Source organism: Chelonia mydas, chromosome 24, assembly GCF_015237465.2.
Source record: "Chelonia mydas isolate rCheMyd1 chromosome 24, rCheMyd1.pri.v2, whole genome shotgun sequence".
Taxonomy (NCBI): Eukaryota; Metazoa; Chordata; order Testudines; family Cheloniidae; genus Chelonia; species Chelonia mydas.
The window spans coordinates 13,063,102-13,075,550 of record NC_051264.2 but is presented as its reverse complement, the minus strand read 5'-3'; the positions used below and the strand labels follow the sequence as shown (position 1 = coordinate 13,075,550).

Below are 12,449 nucleotides of genomic sequence, written 5' to 3'. Positions count from 1 at the left end.
GGCTATGTCCAAGCACCGAGCGAGCCGTCCCCACGTGGTGTTATGTGTGGCTGTTACTGTCCGCCCTACCCCAAATGTGGCTGCGTCCCAGGGCCAGGTGAACCATACTCGTGAGGTGTTATGTGCGGCTGTTCCTGGCTGCCCCGTCACAGAGGTGGCTGCATCCCAGTGCTGGACGAGCTGTCCCCATGCAGTGTTATGTGCCACTATTTCTGGCTGCCCCGCCCCAGAGGTGGCTGTGTCCCAGTGCCGGGCGAGCTGTCCCCGTGCAGTGTTATGTGCGGCTGTTCCCAGCTGCCCCGCCACAGAGGTGGCTGTGTCCCGGTGCCGGGCGAGCTGTCCCCATGCAGTGTTATGTGCGGCTGTTCCCAGTTCGTGACACAGTGTGTAAGAAGCACGGGAAGCTCCTCGGTTTCCTTCGCACCTTCATAAAGTCGCGGCCCAGCAAGCAGCGACTGAAGCAGCGTGGGATCCTGCGTGAGCGTGTCTTCGGCTGCGACCTGGGGGAGCATCTCCTGAACTCGGGGCACGACGGTGAGACCCCTGGCACACAGGGCGTTATCTCCATCCCCCTGCCGTGCTGCTTCTCCCGGCCTTGTGCTGTGAGGGATTGTCTCCCATCCCCCCAGCCGGATCTTGGCTCCCTGCCCGGCGTTATGGGGCATTTCCTCCAATCCCCCTGGCTGTACCCCGTCTCCCAGCCTGTTGCTATGGGGTGCTGCCTCCCATCCCCCTGCCCACACCCCTCCCACAGCCTGGCGCTATGGGGCGCTGCCTCCCATTCCCCCTGACCACGCCCCATCCTCCATCCGTGCCCCATCTCCTGGCATGGCACTATGGGGTGCTGCCTCCCATCCCCCCGGCTGCACCCCGTATCCTGGCTGCACCCCGTCTCTAAGCCTGGCACTACGGGGCACTGCCTCCCATCCCCCCCCGGTGCGCCCTGGCCACGACCCATCTCCTGGCCTGGCGCTACAGGGTGCCGCATCCCATCCCCCAGCTATGCTGCCCCCCCGCCGCCCCCTCCCAGCCTGGCGCTGGAGGTCTTGGTGCCGCCGTCCGTTCCCATGACATCTGCTTACCTCGTGCCTCCTGCAGTTCCCCAGGTCCTGCGCTGCTGCTCGGAGTTCATTGAGAAGCATGGCCTGGTGGACGGGATCTATCGCCTCTCGGGCGTCGCCTCCAACATCCAGAAGCTGCGGTGGGGCCCAGGGAGCTGGGGGTGCCTAGTGGGGCGGGCACAGGACGGGGGGCACAGGGGAGTGGCAGGCAGCGGGGGGATTTGGGCACAGGACAGGCGCAGGGCACAGCGATAGGCAGGGAAGGGTTGGGGGGTTCAGGGCACTGTGTGGGGTGGTACCAGACTGGCCCCCAGGGTTAGGGGGTAAGGTGAAGGGGCAGGGCAAGGGAAGAAGGGTGCAGGGAGAAGAGTTAGGGGGCTGGGCCCAGGGGGAGCTGGCTTAGGAGGTAGGGCGGCAGGATTGGGGGCTGACTGTAGGGCAGAGGGGAGCAGAGTGTAGGGGGCAGGGCATGGGAGAGCAGGGTTAGAGCGCAGCGTTGGGGGGCAGAGTGTAAGGAGCAGGATTGGGTGGCTGGGTTAGGAGGCAGGGCAGCAGGGTTTGGGGGCAGACTGTAGGGCATGGGGGCAGAGTGTAGGGGGCAGGGCATGGGAGAGCAGGGTTAGAGGGCAGGGTTAGGGGGTGGGGTTGGGGGGCAGAGTGTAAGGAGCAGGATTGGGTGGCTGGGTTAGGAGGCAGGGTTTGGGGTCAGACTGTAGGGCACAGGGGCAAAGTGTAGGGTGTAGGGGGCAGGGCATGGGAGGGCAGGGTTGGGGGGTGGGGTTGGGGGGCAGAGTGTAAGGAGCAGGATTGGGTGGCTGGGTTAGAAGGCAGGGCGGCAGGGTTTGGGGGCAGACTGTAGGGCACGGGGGCAGACTGTAGGGTGTAGGGGGCAGGGCATGGGGGAGCGCAAGGTTAGAGGGCAGGGTTGGGGGGCAGAGTGTAAGGAGCAGGATTGGGTGGCTGGGTTAGGAGGCAGGGCTGCAGGGTTTGGGGGCAGACTGTAGGGCACAGGGTATAGCGGGCAGGGCACAGGAGGGCAGGGTTGGGGGGAGGGATTGGGGGCAGGGTGTAGGGGGCAGGGCACGGGAGAGCAGAGTTGGGGGGCAGGGTTGGGTGGCTGGGTTAGGGGGCAGGGGTTGGGGGCAGACGCTGGCCCGCCCATACCCGCTCTCCCCTTCCACCAGGCACGAGTTCGACAGCGAGCGGGTGCCAGAGCTGGGCCGGGCGACCTACCTGCAGGACATCCACTGCGTGAGCTCCCTGTGCAAGCTGTACTTCCGCGAGCTGCCCAACCCGCTGCTCACATACCAGCTCTACCACAAGTTCGCGGTGAGCCCGGGATGCCGCCCGCCTGCCCCCCAACTCCCCTACCCCTGCATTCCCTGCCCCCCAACCTCCCACCCCCGCATCCCCCTGCGTTAACGCCTGAACCCCAACCCGCTGCTCACCTACCAGCTCTACCACAAGTTCGTGGTGAGCCCGGGGCTGCCCCCCACCTGCCCCCCAATTTCCCTACCCTGCATTACCTGCCCCCCAACCTCCCACCCCCGTGTTAACACCTGAGGCCCCCCCCCAGATAACAGCCCATTTGCCCTGCAGGAGGCCATGGCGGTGCCCAGCGAGGAGGAGCGCCTGGTGCGGGTGCATGACGTCATCCAGCAGCTGCCCCCGCCCCACTACAGGTACCCACCCCACAGGGCCGTGGAGGGGGTCGGTGCCCCGCAGACCCGTGGGTGACAGCGGGGGGGGTCGGGGTAGTGCATGATGGCTGGGTGGGGATGTCGGGGCCCTGCAGACCCGTGGGTGACAGCTGGGGGAGTCGGGGTAGTGGGTGATGGCTGGGTGGGGATGTCGGGGCCCTGCAGGGCCGTGGGTGACAGCTGGGGGGGTTGCGGTGGTGGGTGTTGGCTGGGGGGGGGGTCAGGGCCCCATGGGGTCTTGGGTGACAGCTGGGGGCTCGGGGCCATGGGTGATGGCTGTGGGGGGGAGGTCAGGGCTCCGCAGCACTGTGGGTGACAGCTGGAGGTGGGTGGGTGATGACTGGTAGGGTCGGGGCCCCATGGGGCCGTGGGTGACGACTGGGGCAGGGCTTAGTGCCCAGCAGGGCTGTGGGTGACGGCTGGGTAGTGGTTGAGGGCTGGGGGACCCCAAGAGGTGTGGATAACAGTTGGAGGGGGTCAGGGCCCTGTGGGATTGTGGGTAATTGGAGGGCAGGCTGGGGTCGGGTCCCCCTCACCAGCTGCCGGCCCCCTCAGGACCCTGGAGTTCCTGCTGCGGCACCTGGCGCGGGTAGCCACGCACAGCCCAGACACCAGCATGCACGTCAAGAACCTGGCCATCGTGTGGGCCCCCAACCTGCTCCGGTAAGTGCCCCCTGGCCTCCCTCTGGCCCCCCTGCCAGTCCCCCGCACCAGCTACCATCCCCCCAACCTGCTCCGGTAATTGCCCCTCTGACCCCCCTCTAGCTCCCTTCTGGCTCCCCTGCCCATACCCCACCTACAATCCCCCCAACCTGCTCCACTGAGTGCTTCCCACCAGCCGCCCCCCGCCCCCCCCACCCCCCCCGGCGCCGGCTCCAATCCCCCAGCCTGCTCCGCTGAGCGCCCCTCTGCCTCCCAGGTCCCTGGAGCTGGAGGCCGTGGGGCTGAGCGGGGCGGAGGCCTTCCACGAGGTGCGGGTCCAGTCCGTAGTGGTCGAGTTCCTGCTCAGCCACGTCCAGGTGCTGTTCAGCGACAAGTTCACCTCCATCGGCAAGGACAGCGCAGGTGGGGCATGCGGGGGGGCCTTGGGGGATGATGCGGGGAGGGCACGGGCGGCCGTGTGAGTCAGTGCAGGGGGCAGCATGGAGGGACAGTGTGGGGTGGACAATGTGGAGAGGGCAGCCGGGGGGAGCAGCGTGGGGAAGGGGACAGCACAGGCTGGGGGGCAGCATGGCGTGGCTCTGGGCATGCAGGGTGTAGCAAGGTGCTCGGTGGGGGGCATACAGAGACTGGCTGGCTGCTGAGCTGGGGGGGGTGGGGGCAGGCTCTGCCCTAGAGGAGGCTGGGATCTTTGCTGCCTTGTTTGTGATGCTGCACTGCTGGGCACCGCCCACTGGGACCTGTCCCTTGGCCCCCAGCAGCGGGGTTGGGGGGGGGCTGGGGGGGGGCTGCTGCTCTGAGGGTGGGGACCTGCCCCCAGTGGCATTGGGTGGGATGCCTGGGTGGGGGAGGGCCACGAGCAGGATTTGGGGGGTGGTCTCCTTCCCTCACCCTGCCCCAGACCCTGCTCTGCGCTTCGTGCCGTCTTGCCGTCTTGTGTCCTTGGGGGTCTCACAGGGAGGGGCTCGGGGGGATGGGGGCAGCAAAGGATGGATGAGGCACCTGAGGGATTGTGAGAGGTAGGGGTAGGGGGAGCTGGGGAAGGTTGGCAACAGTGGGGTTTGGAGGGGTGGAGGGGCATTGGGGAGGCTGGGGACAGTGGGGTTTGGGGTGATGGGGGCAGTTTGGGGGCAGTGGGGTTTGAGCTCCCTGCAGTGAGTCCACCTGGAAGGGACACCTGGGGACCCTCACCTCCTTCAAAGGGCCCTGCACCCCCACTCCGCAGTCACAGGGACTCAGCCAGAGTGTGACACAGGAGGGTTATTAGTCGTGGGGAACACAGCGTAGGACAGAGCTTGTTAGCACAGAAATCAGGAACTTTCAACAGAGTCCATCTGGGGGGGTGAGGGGGAGGCTGAGAGCCCTGGGCTCTGCCCTGCCCCCAGTCCCAAACCAGGAGACTGACCCTTTCAGCTGCCCACTGCCCCTCCTCCTTCCTTTGTCTCTTTCCTGGGCCAGCAGGTCCCCTGGTCTGCACCAGCACCTCTGGCTGGTTCTTGCAGAGGAGGGGGCCTGGCCATCAGTTGCCAGGATACACCGTGTCGTTCTCTGCAGCCCACCAGCAGTCACACCTGCCCTGTAGGGGTCTCGGCAACAATCACTTATCCCACCACCTAGATACTCCCCTTATCCCACCACCGAGATACTCGAGTAACACAGGGGAAACTGAGGCACACCACAGTTTTCAGAGAGAACATTAAGAACATTCCCACTTCATCACACTGGGAAAGGCTGGGGGCAGTGGGGTTTGGAGGGGTGGGAGGCAATGGGCCACTGGGAGAAGTCTGGAGGCAGTGAGGAATGGGGAGCTAGTAAGGCAGCCAGTGCCACCCCCCCCCCCATGCTTTGCTTCCTGTGTAGCAAGCTGGTCTGTTCTCAGCAGCTACCTCCCAGTCCCTGGCCTGGGGGCTAGCCTCCCGCTCCCCTGCTGTGTGTCAGGGTCCCAGGCCCAGGGAGAGGGGGCCCTGCTCTGGGCATGGGGGTGCCCCTGGGCTCTGGCATGCTGCCCCCCCAGGCCACCCTCTAACCCTGTTCTCTCTCCAGCCCCCCAGCCGGTGTCCCGGAAGCTGGCCTGGCCCCCCAAGACCGGCCGGCTGCTCACCCTGCCCGAAGCCCTGAGCAAGGCCCAGAGGGAGCCGGAGACGCAGCAAGACGGGGTGGAGGGTGTCCTGGAGGCACAGGGGGACTGAGGGGGTGGGGAGGTCATCCCCCCGCCCCGGATCAGATTCATGGACCCATGCACCCCAGTGTCCCACTCCCTCCCTGCCATCCACAGGCCCCTCTACCCCAATATCCCACCCCCTCCCTGCCGCCCGTGGGCCATCTACCCCAGTATCCCACCCCCTCCCTGCCACCCACGGGCCCCTCTACCCCGATATCCCACCCCCTCCCTGCCGCCCGTGGGCCATCTACCCCAGTATCCCACCCCCTCCCTGCCAGCCACGGGCCCCTCTACCCCAGTATCCCACCCCCTCCCTGCCACCCACGGGCCCCTCTACCCCGATATCCCACCCCCTCCCTGCTGCCCGTGGGCCATCTACCCCGGTATCCCACCCCCTCCCTGCCACCCACGGGCCCCTCTACCCCAGTATCCCGCCCCCTCCCTGTCACCCATGGGCCGTTCTACCCTGGCATCCCACCCCCTCCCTGATGCCCACATGTCCCTCTACTTGGGCTGTGTGGCTCCGTGACCCCCTGAAATCCTGGTGCAGTCAGCTGCATCCCCAGATAAGCATCGATCCCAGACACTATGGTGGGGAGGTGCCCAGTGGCGGGGGGTCCCAGTGGCCCAGGTCGCTGATTGTGGGGCAGGAGCAGGGCGGCACGGCTCTCCCTGCATGGGGCCCTGTGGGCTCTGAGAGCTTGGGCGGGGCAGGGCAGGGCGGGGCATTGCCCATCCGGGGAGGGGGGCTCAGGTCCTGGGTTTAACGGGCTCCTCTTGAGCACAAGAGAACATTAAATGCCCAGCTGGCAGTGCCCCACACTGGTGATTCATGGTGTCTGGCGCCCAGCGGCTCGCCTTGGGGAAACAACTTGCTGGGGGGGGCTGACATTGACGGCGCCTGATGAGGGGGGACACTGAGCCCAGCAGGGGTGGGGGTGGGGGGTTGCTGAAGTGGGGGATGCCAAGGCAGACTGGGGAGGCAGGTGCTGGGGGCATTGAGACAGGCTGGGGAGGGGGGTGCTGAGATGAGTGGGTGCCAAGGCATGCTCGGGGGCAGCGAGGTAGGCTAGGGAAGGGGGATGCTGAAGTGGAGGGGTACCCAGACAGGCTGGGGAGGGGGGTGCTGAGGCAGGTGGGGGGCCTGAGGTGGGGGGTGCCAAGGCATGCTGGAGGGATGCTGGGTGGCACCACAGAAGGCTAGGGGGTGCCACGGCAGGCTGGGAAAGGGGGTGCTGAGGTGGGGCAGTGCCAAGACAGGCTGGGGAGGGGTGTGCTGAGGATGCCCAGACAGGCTGGGAGGTGCCCAGACAGGCTAGCCCTGTGGTGGGAGGTGGGATGGACAATCCTGAGACCAAATGCAGTGGGGTGTGGAATTGGGGGGCCCATAGAGTGGCTGGGCACGAGGCCGACGTGAGCTGCAGTGAGGGGGGGCAACCCCCCCAACACACATCCCAGGGAAGCTGCCTTCTGCCCCTGACCAGCTGGGACCTGCGGAGCCCAGCGCCCGGCCATGCTAAGGGGGATGGGCCCTGCACTGGCACCTGGCTGCCTGCCCCTCACCCAGGTAACAGCTCCCAGTGCCCAGCTACGCTGCTGCTTCTCTGCGGGGTTGAGCCTCTCCCTCTCCCCATGGGCTCACAGTGCCCTCACTGGTGTGAGAAGTGGGATCCCTGCGGCCTGCCAGGGTGTTAAATCCTGTCCTGCTGCTAGCACTAGGGGGCACCATAGTGCTTAGGGCTGAGTAGGGGGTGCTGTGTTGCAGGGAGGGGAGCAGGGGGCGCTGTGCTGTGGGGAGCGGGGTGGGGGGCTCAGCAGGAGGTGCTGCGCTGTAGGGGGTTCTGTGCTGCGGGGGTGGGGGGCTCAGCAGGGAGTGCTGTGCTGCAGGAAACAGGGTTAGGGGTTAGGCGGAGGGCACCATGCTGTGGGGAGTGGGGTGGGGGAGCTGCAGAGAGGGGCTCGGGGGCTCAGTAGGGGGCGCTGTGCTGCAGGGAGGGACTGAGGTTCCTGTGGGGCAGGCCCAGCTGACCCCCCTTCTGTCTGTCTCCCTGTCCCCCAGGTCGCTCCTGCCTCCCGCGCCCCAAGTCCCTGCTGGGCAGCTGCCCCTCGACCCGCCTGCTCTCGCTGGAGGAGGCTCAGGCCCGGACGCAGGCCCAGGCCCAGCACGCGGCCCCTGGCCAGGCCAAGAGCCCTGACGCCAAGCCTGGACGGGGTCCCCCGGGGAGGCTACCCCTCATGCTGGACTCGCCCCATGTCAGGTAATGGGGCCTTTCCCACACTGGGGTTGCTGGCTCTGGGGTAGGGGCTGGTGAGCTCAGGGGGGCAGGGGATGGGGCATGGGGGCCTTTCCTCCCAGGGGGTGCCGGCCCCGATCTGGCCCCAGGAGGTGGTGGGCTCAGGGGTGTGTGGAATGGGGCTGGCAGGGCCATGGGTCGGGCTGACACTGTCTCTCCACAGGCGCCAGACGCGGGGCGGAAGCTGGAAAACCTTCTTGGCCTTGGGCAGGGCACCCGCCATCAGCCACAAGAGAGTGCAGCGCCCGGGCGGGCAGACGGGTGAGTGAGCCCTGCCCCACGCAGCCCCCCTGACTCCTGCCCCACGCAGCCCTATGCAGCCCTGCTGCCCCACACAGCTCCTCAGCTTCCCCCAGACCCACGCAGCCTCCCAGCTTCCCCCCCCAACATAGCCTCCCATTTCCAGCCCTGCCCCACAAATCTCCCCCCAGTTCCACACCAACCTCCCAGCCCCACATCTCTCTTCCTCCTGTTCTCTTTGTCTCTCCCCCTGCCCCATGGAGTGGGGACGAGGGGTGTAAATTCGAGTGCTTGCTCATGTCCATTCCATGCTAGGTGTGTCGGAGATTTTTCCCTTAGCAGTATCCGTAGGGCCGTCTCTGGTGCCCCATGGAGCCCTGCACCCATGCTCCGGTATATGGGATGCCGCCAGTATATTGGGTGCCTCAGTTCCTTGTCTCCCTTTGCGATTCCAAAGTGCTCCGAGCAGTGTAACTTTATAGTTGTTGGATATATTTGGATCTATATCATGAAGTAGTTAGTTAGGTGAATAATTAGGTTAGATAGTTGTGTAAGTGGGGGATGGTCCCGCTATTGTGGGGAACTTTCCTGGCTTATACACGACCCCGGTGAAATGGGCTAGCGAAAGGATCTGACTCCTCGCTCCCACTCCCTTTACCCAGAGGCCTGCCTGACCTCGAGGGCTCCCCTTCCATCTCCTGTGTGGCAGAGTCCTCGTAACCCCAAGAAGGCTGGGCCCAGGATTCCTGGGGGGATCGACCCCCCACTTTGGGCAGGGGCTAGGGTGTCCCCACTCTGGGTGCTCTCTCTGCACTGGACACTTCCCTGACCCACTGATTGTTACAAACAGTTCAAAGCAAATACAATTTATTAAACAGCAATCAATTAAAAAAATAAGGAAAAAATGGGAAAGGTGAAAGGGCTTGCCCCCTTCCCCGGGATCCCAGCCATCTGCCATAGACCTATGCCGGTCAGTGAGCCCCGCACCAGCTGTCTGATTCTGGGGGAATCGCACATCAAAGAGAAATGCCAGATCTGTCAGGGCTTCACGGCACACTTGGAAGAACAGGGCCATTCATCTCCAAGCCCTTCTCTCAGACGGGCCTCGGAACCCTCCCGCTCGGACTCAACACTGAGTCCCTCTGCCTACGGCAAGCCCCACCAGCTCCGGGTTCCTCCCAGCACTGCTCACCATCACCGGGGCCACCACAGTGCTAACACCTGGGACTGCAGCCAGCAGGCATTGCTGGGGAGACACGGTGCTAACACCTGGGACTCCAGCAGCATAGATTCTCCGGCCCTCAGTGGCAGAGCCAGGGGCTTTAAATGCCGCTACCCCACCCCAGCCCCTCGGCTGCCCAGCCAGGTCCTGTGCACCGCTCAGGAGGCCGTCGGCAGGCATTCTGAGGGCGTGCCCGAGGCCAGAGTTGCCGTCTCCTCCCAGGATCCATCTCCCCGTTTGTTTCGGGACCACCTGTCTCCCTTTCTCCTGCATGGGCCAAGGTCACCTCAGGCCGCTGGGTGCTCAACACCGTAGCCGTTGGCTACACCCTGGAGTTTTCCTCCATTCCCCCCTCACACCCCAGTTCCCTGTCCCTCTTCAGGGACCCTTCTCACGAGCAGCTCCTCATCCAGGAGGGGGATTCCCTCCTACGTCTGCGGGCCGGGCAGGAGTTTCCCCTAGACATGAGGGTAAAAGGGTTTTACTTCTGGTATTTCCTAATCCCGAAGGCCAAGGGGGGCCTCAGACCCATCCTAGGCCTGTGTCGCCTCAACAGGTATCTGAAGACATCAAAGTTCTGCATGGTCTCCCTGGCCTCCATCATCCCCTCTCTGGATCCGGGAGGCTGGTACGCTGCTCTCGACTTAACGTTCGCCCACTTCCATATTCTTATCTTCCATGGCCACAGGAGATTCCCCCATTTGGTGGTGGGACAGCACCTCGACTAGTTCACGGCACTGCCCTTCAGCCTCTCTTCTGCTCCGAGGGTCTTCACGAAGTGCATGGTGGTGGTGGCCACTTCCCTGAGGTGCTGCGGCATTCAAATCTACCCATCTCTCGAGGACTGGCTAGTCAGAGGCAGATCCCAAGCTCACATGCAGCACATGTCGGGATCTAGGCCTGCATCTAAATGACCAGAAGTCGACTCTGTCCCCCGTTCAGAGAATAGAGTTTATAGGAGCAGTGCTTGACTCCTCCCACGCCAGAGCCTACCTCCCAGAGTCCTAATTCCGGGCATGTCTGAGCCCAGCCGCTCCCAGCCACCCGGGTATGCCACCAGCGGCTGGCTCAAATGGTGGTGTGTACCGACGTGGTGCAACATGCATGGCTGCGGCTCAGTGTCCAGATGTGGCTGGCGTCGTTCTTCTCACGACTTGTAACTAATGGTCACAGTTCTGTCGAATGTCCTGTTGTCTCTGGTTGGGTGCCCAGCCCTGTGAGCTATTCTGGATGGGGTCCCCTTCGTAGCACCAGTCCTATCGGTAACGTTGGTCTCTGATGTGTCGGATCGGGGGTGGGGAGCCCAGCTTGGTAGCTGCAGTACCCAAGGTCTCTGGTTCTCTTCACAGAAAGGCCAGGGAGCTCAGGGCGATACGCTCGGCTTGCCATGCATTCCTTCCTATCTTAAGAGGCAGAGTGGTGCAGATCTTGACGAACAATACAGCAGCAATGTTCTTCTATAAGCAAGACGGGGCCTCATCTGCCCTGTGTCGAGAGGCTCTTTGCCTGTGGGACTTCTGTGTGCAGTAGACTGGTCATGTCAAGGCTTCACGCTTCCCGGGCGCCCGAAACGCGCAGGCGGATCTCCTCGGCAGGTCCTTCTCCTCTCACCATGAGTGGTCACTCCACCCGGAGGTTGTCAGCACGATCTCCCCCAAGTGAGGGACTCCCCAGGTGGACCTCTTCATGCCACTCAGAACAGGACATGTCAGCAGTTATGCTCATTTCATGGGCTAGCCGGCTGCTCCCTGTCCAACGCTTTCCTGCGCCCTTGGATGGAGCTCTGCTGTACGCCTTCCCGGTTCACAAGGTCCTAGGGACAAAGCAAAGGGCATCCTGGTAGCTCCATCATGGCCACGGCAGCTTTGGTGCGGCAGGCTTTCGGACCTCTAGATGGCAACCGCACTAGAGGTCCCACTTTTCCCAGACTTCCTCTCGCAGTACCAAGGCTGTCTGCTCCATCCAAACCTAGCATCACTGCATCTGACGGCGTGGCTTTGCATGGCTGAACACAAAGGAGCAGGCCTGCTCGGAGCAAGTCTAATACATCCTGTTGAGTAGCAGGAAGCCCTCCACCAGGGCAACCTACCTGGTCAAGTGGAAGTGCTTCATCTATTAAGGGCCGCGGACTGAGGTCTTTCTCCCTCCCGGTCATTCATAGAATCATAGAATCATAGAATATCAGGGTTGGAAGGGACCCCAGAAGGTCATCTAGTCCAACCCCCTGCTCGAAGCAGGACCAATTCCCAGTTAAATCATCCCAGCCAGGGCTTTGTCAAGCCTGACCTTAAAAACCTCTAAGGAAGGAGATTCTACCACCTCCCTAGGTAACGCATTCCAGTGTTTCACCACCCTCTTAGTGAAAAAGTTTTTCCTAATATCCAATCTAAACCTCCCCCACTGCAACTTGAACAATCCATCTTGGACTACCTGCTCCACCTCAAGCACCAGGGTCTGGCAATCAGGGTTCACTTGTTGGCCATCTCAGCCTTTCACCCACCGATCCAGGGCAGGTCAGTCTTTGCTCATGACATGATGATCAGGTTCCTGAAGGGTCTGGAGAAGCTATACCCACAAGTTCGGGATCCTGTCCCTCCTTGGGACCTAAACCTGGTGCTAGCGAGGCTCACGGGTCCCCCTTTTGAGCTGCTGACTTCGTGTTCTTTGCTGCTTCTCTTGTGGAACGTCTCCTTCTTGGCGGCTATCATGTCGGCCCACAGGGTCTCTGAGATTAGAGTGTTGATGTCAGAACCCCCTTACATGGTGTTTTACAAGGACGAGGTCCAGCTGAGCCCCCACCCAGCCTTCTTACCGAAGGTGGTGTCACAGTTCACAATAATCAGGACCTCTTCCTACCGGGTTTCTTCCTGAAGCCTCAAAAGGCGAACAGGGAGCATCGGTTACACTTTATGGATGTTAGGCAGGCCTTAGCCTTCTGCATCGTGGATAAAACCCTTCTGTAAATCAGCGCAGCTCCTCGTCGCAGGGCGGACAGGATGAAAGGTTTGCCTGTGTCCGCTCAGAGAAGCTCCTTGTGAATAACCGCCTGCATCAGGCTCTGCTGTGAGCAAGCAAAGGTGTCACTGCCGGCCATCCTTCCTGCCCGTTCCA

General features: G+C 63.2%; 1 protein-coding gene across 6 annotated transcripts in view; it reads left to right on the top strand.

The window, feature by feature from the left end:
- Positions 1 to 12,449, top strand: part of ARHGAP33 (Rho GTPase activating protein 33) — a 46,819-nt gene that overhangs the window by 25,812 nt on the left and 8,558 nt on the right. For all 6 annotated transcript variants that reach the window (XM_043534937.1, XM_043534936.1, XM_043534932.1 and 3 more), the window contains 8 exons: positions 373 to 534; positions 1,099 to 1,201; positions 2,246 to 2,390; positions 2,661 to 2,743; positions 3,317 to 3,424; positions 3,681 to 3,826; positions 7,642 to 7,840; positions 8,040 to 8,137. In XM_043534937.1, coding sequence (XP_043390872.1) covers positions 373 to 534; positions 1,099 to 1,201; positions 2,246 to 2,390; positions 2,661 to 2,743; positions 3,317 to 3,424; positions 3,681 to 3,826; positions 7,642 to 7,840; positions 8,040 to 8,137 — 1,044 coding nt within the window. The remainder of the gene's footprint in view (positions 1 to 372; positions 535 to 1,098; positions 1,202 to 2,245; positions 2,391 to 2,660; positions 2,744 to 3,316; positions 3,425 to 3,680; positions 3,827 to 7,641; positions 7,841 to 8,039; positions 8,138 to 12,449) is intronic.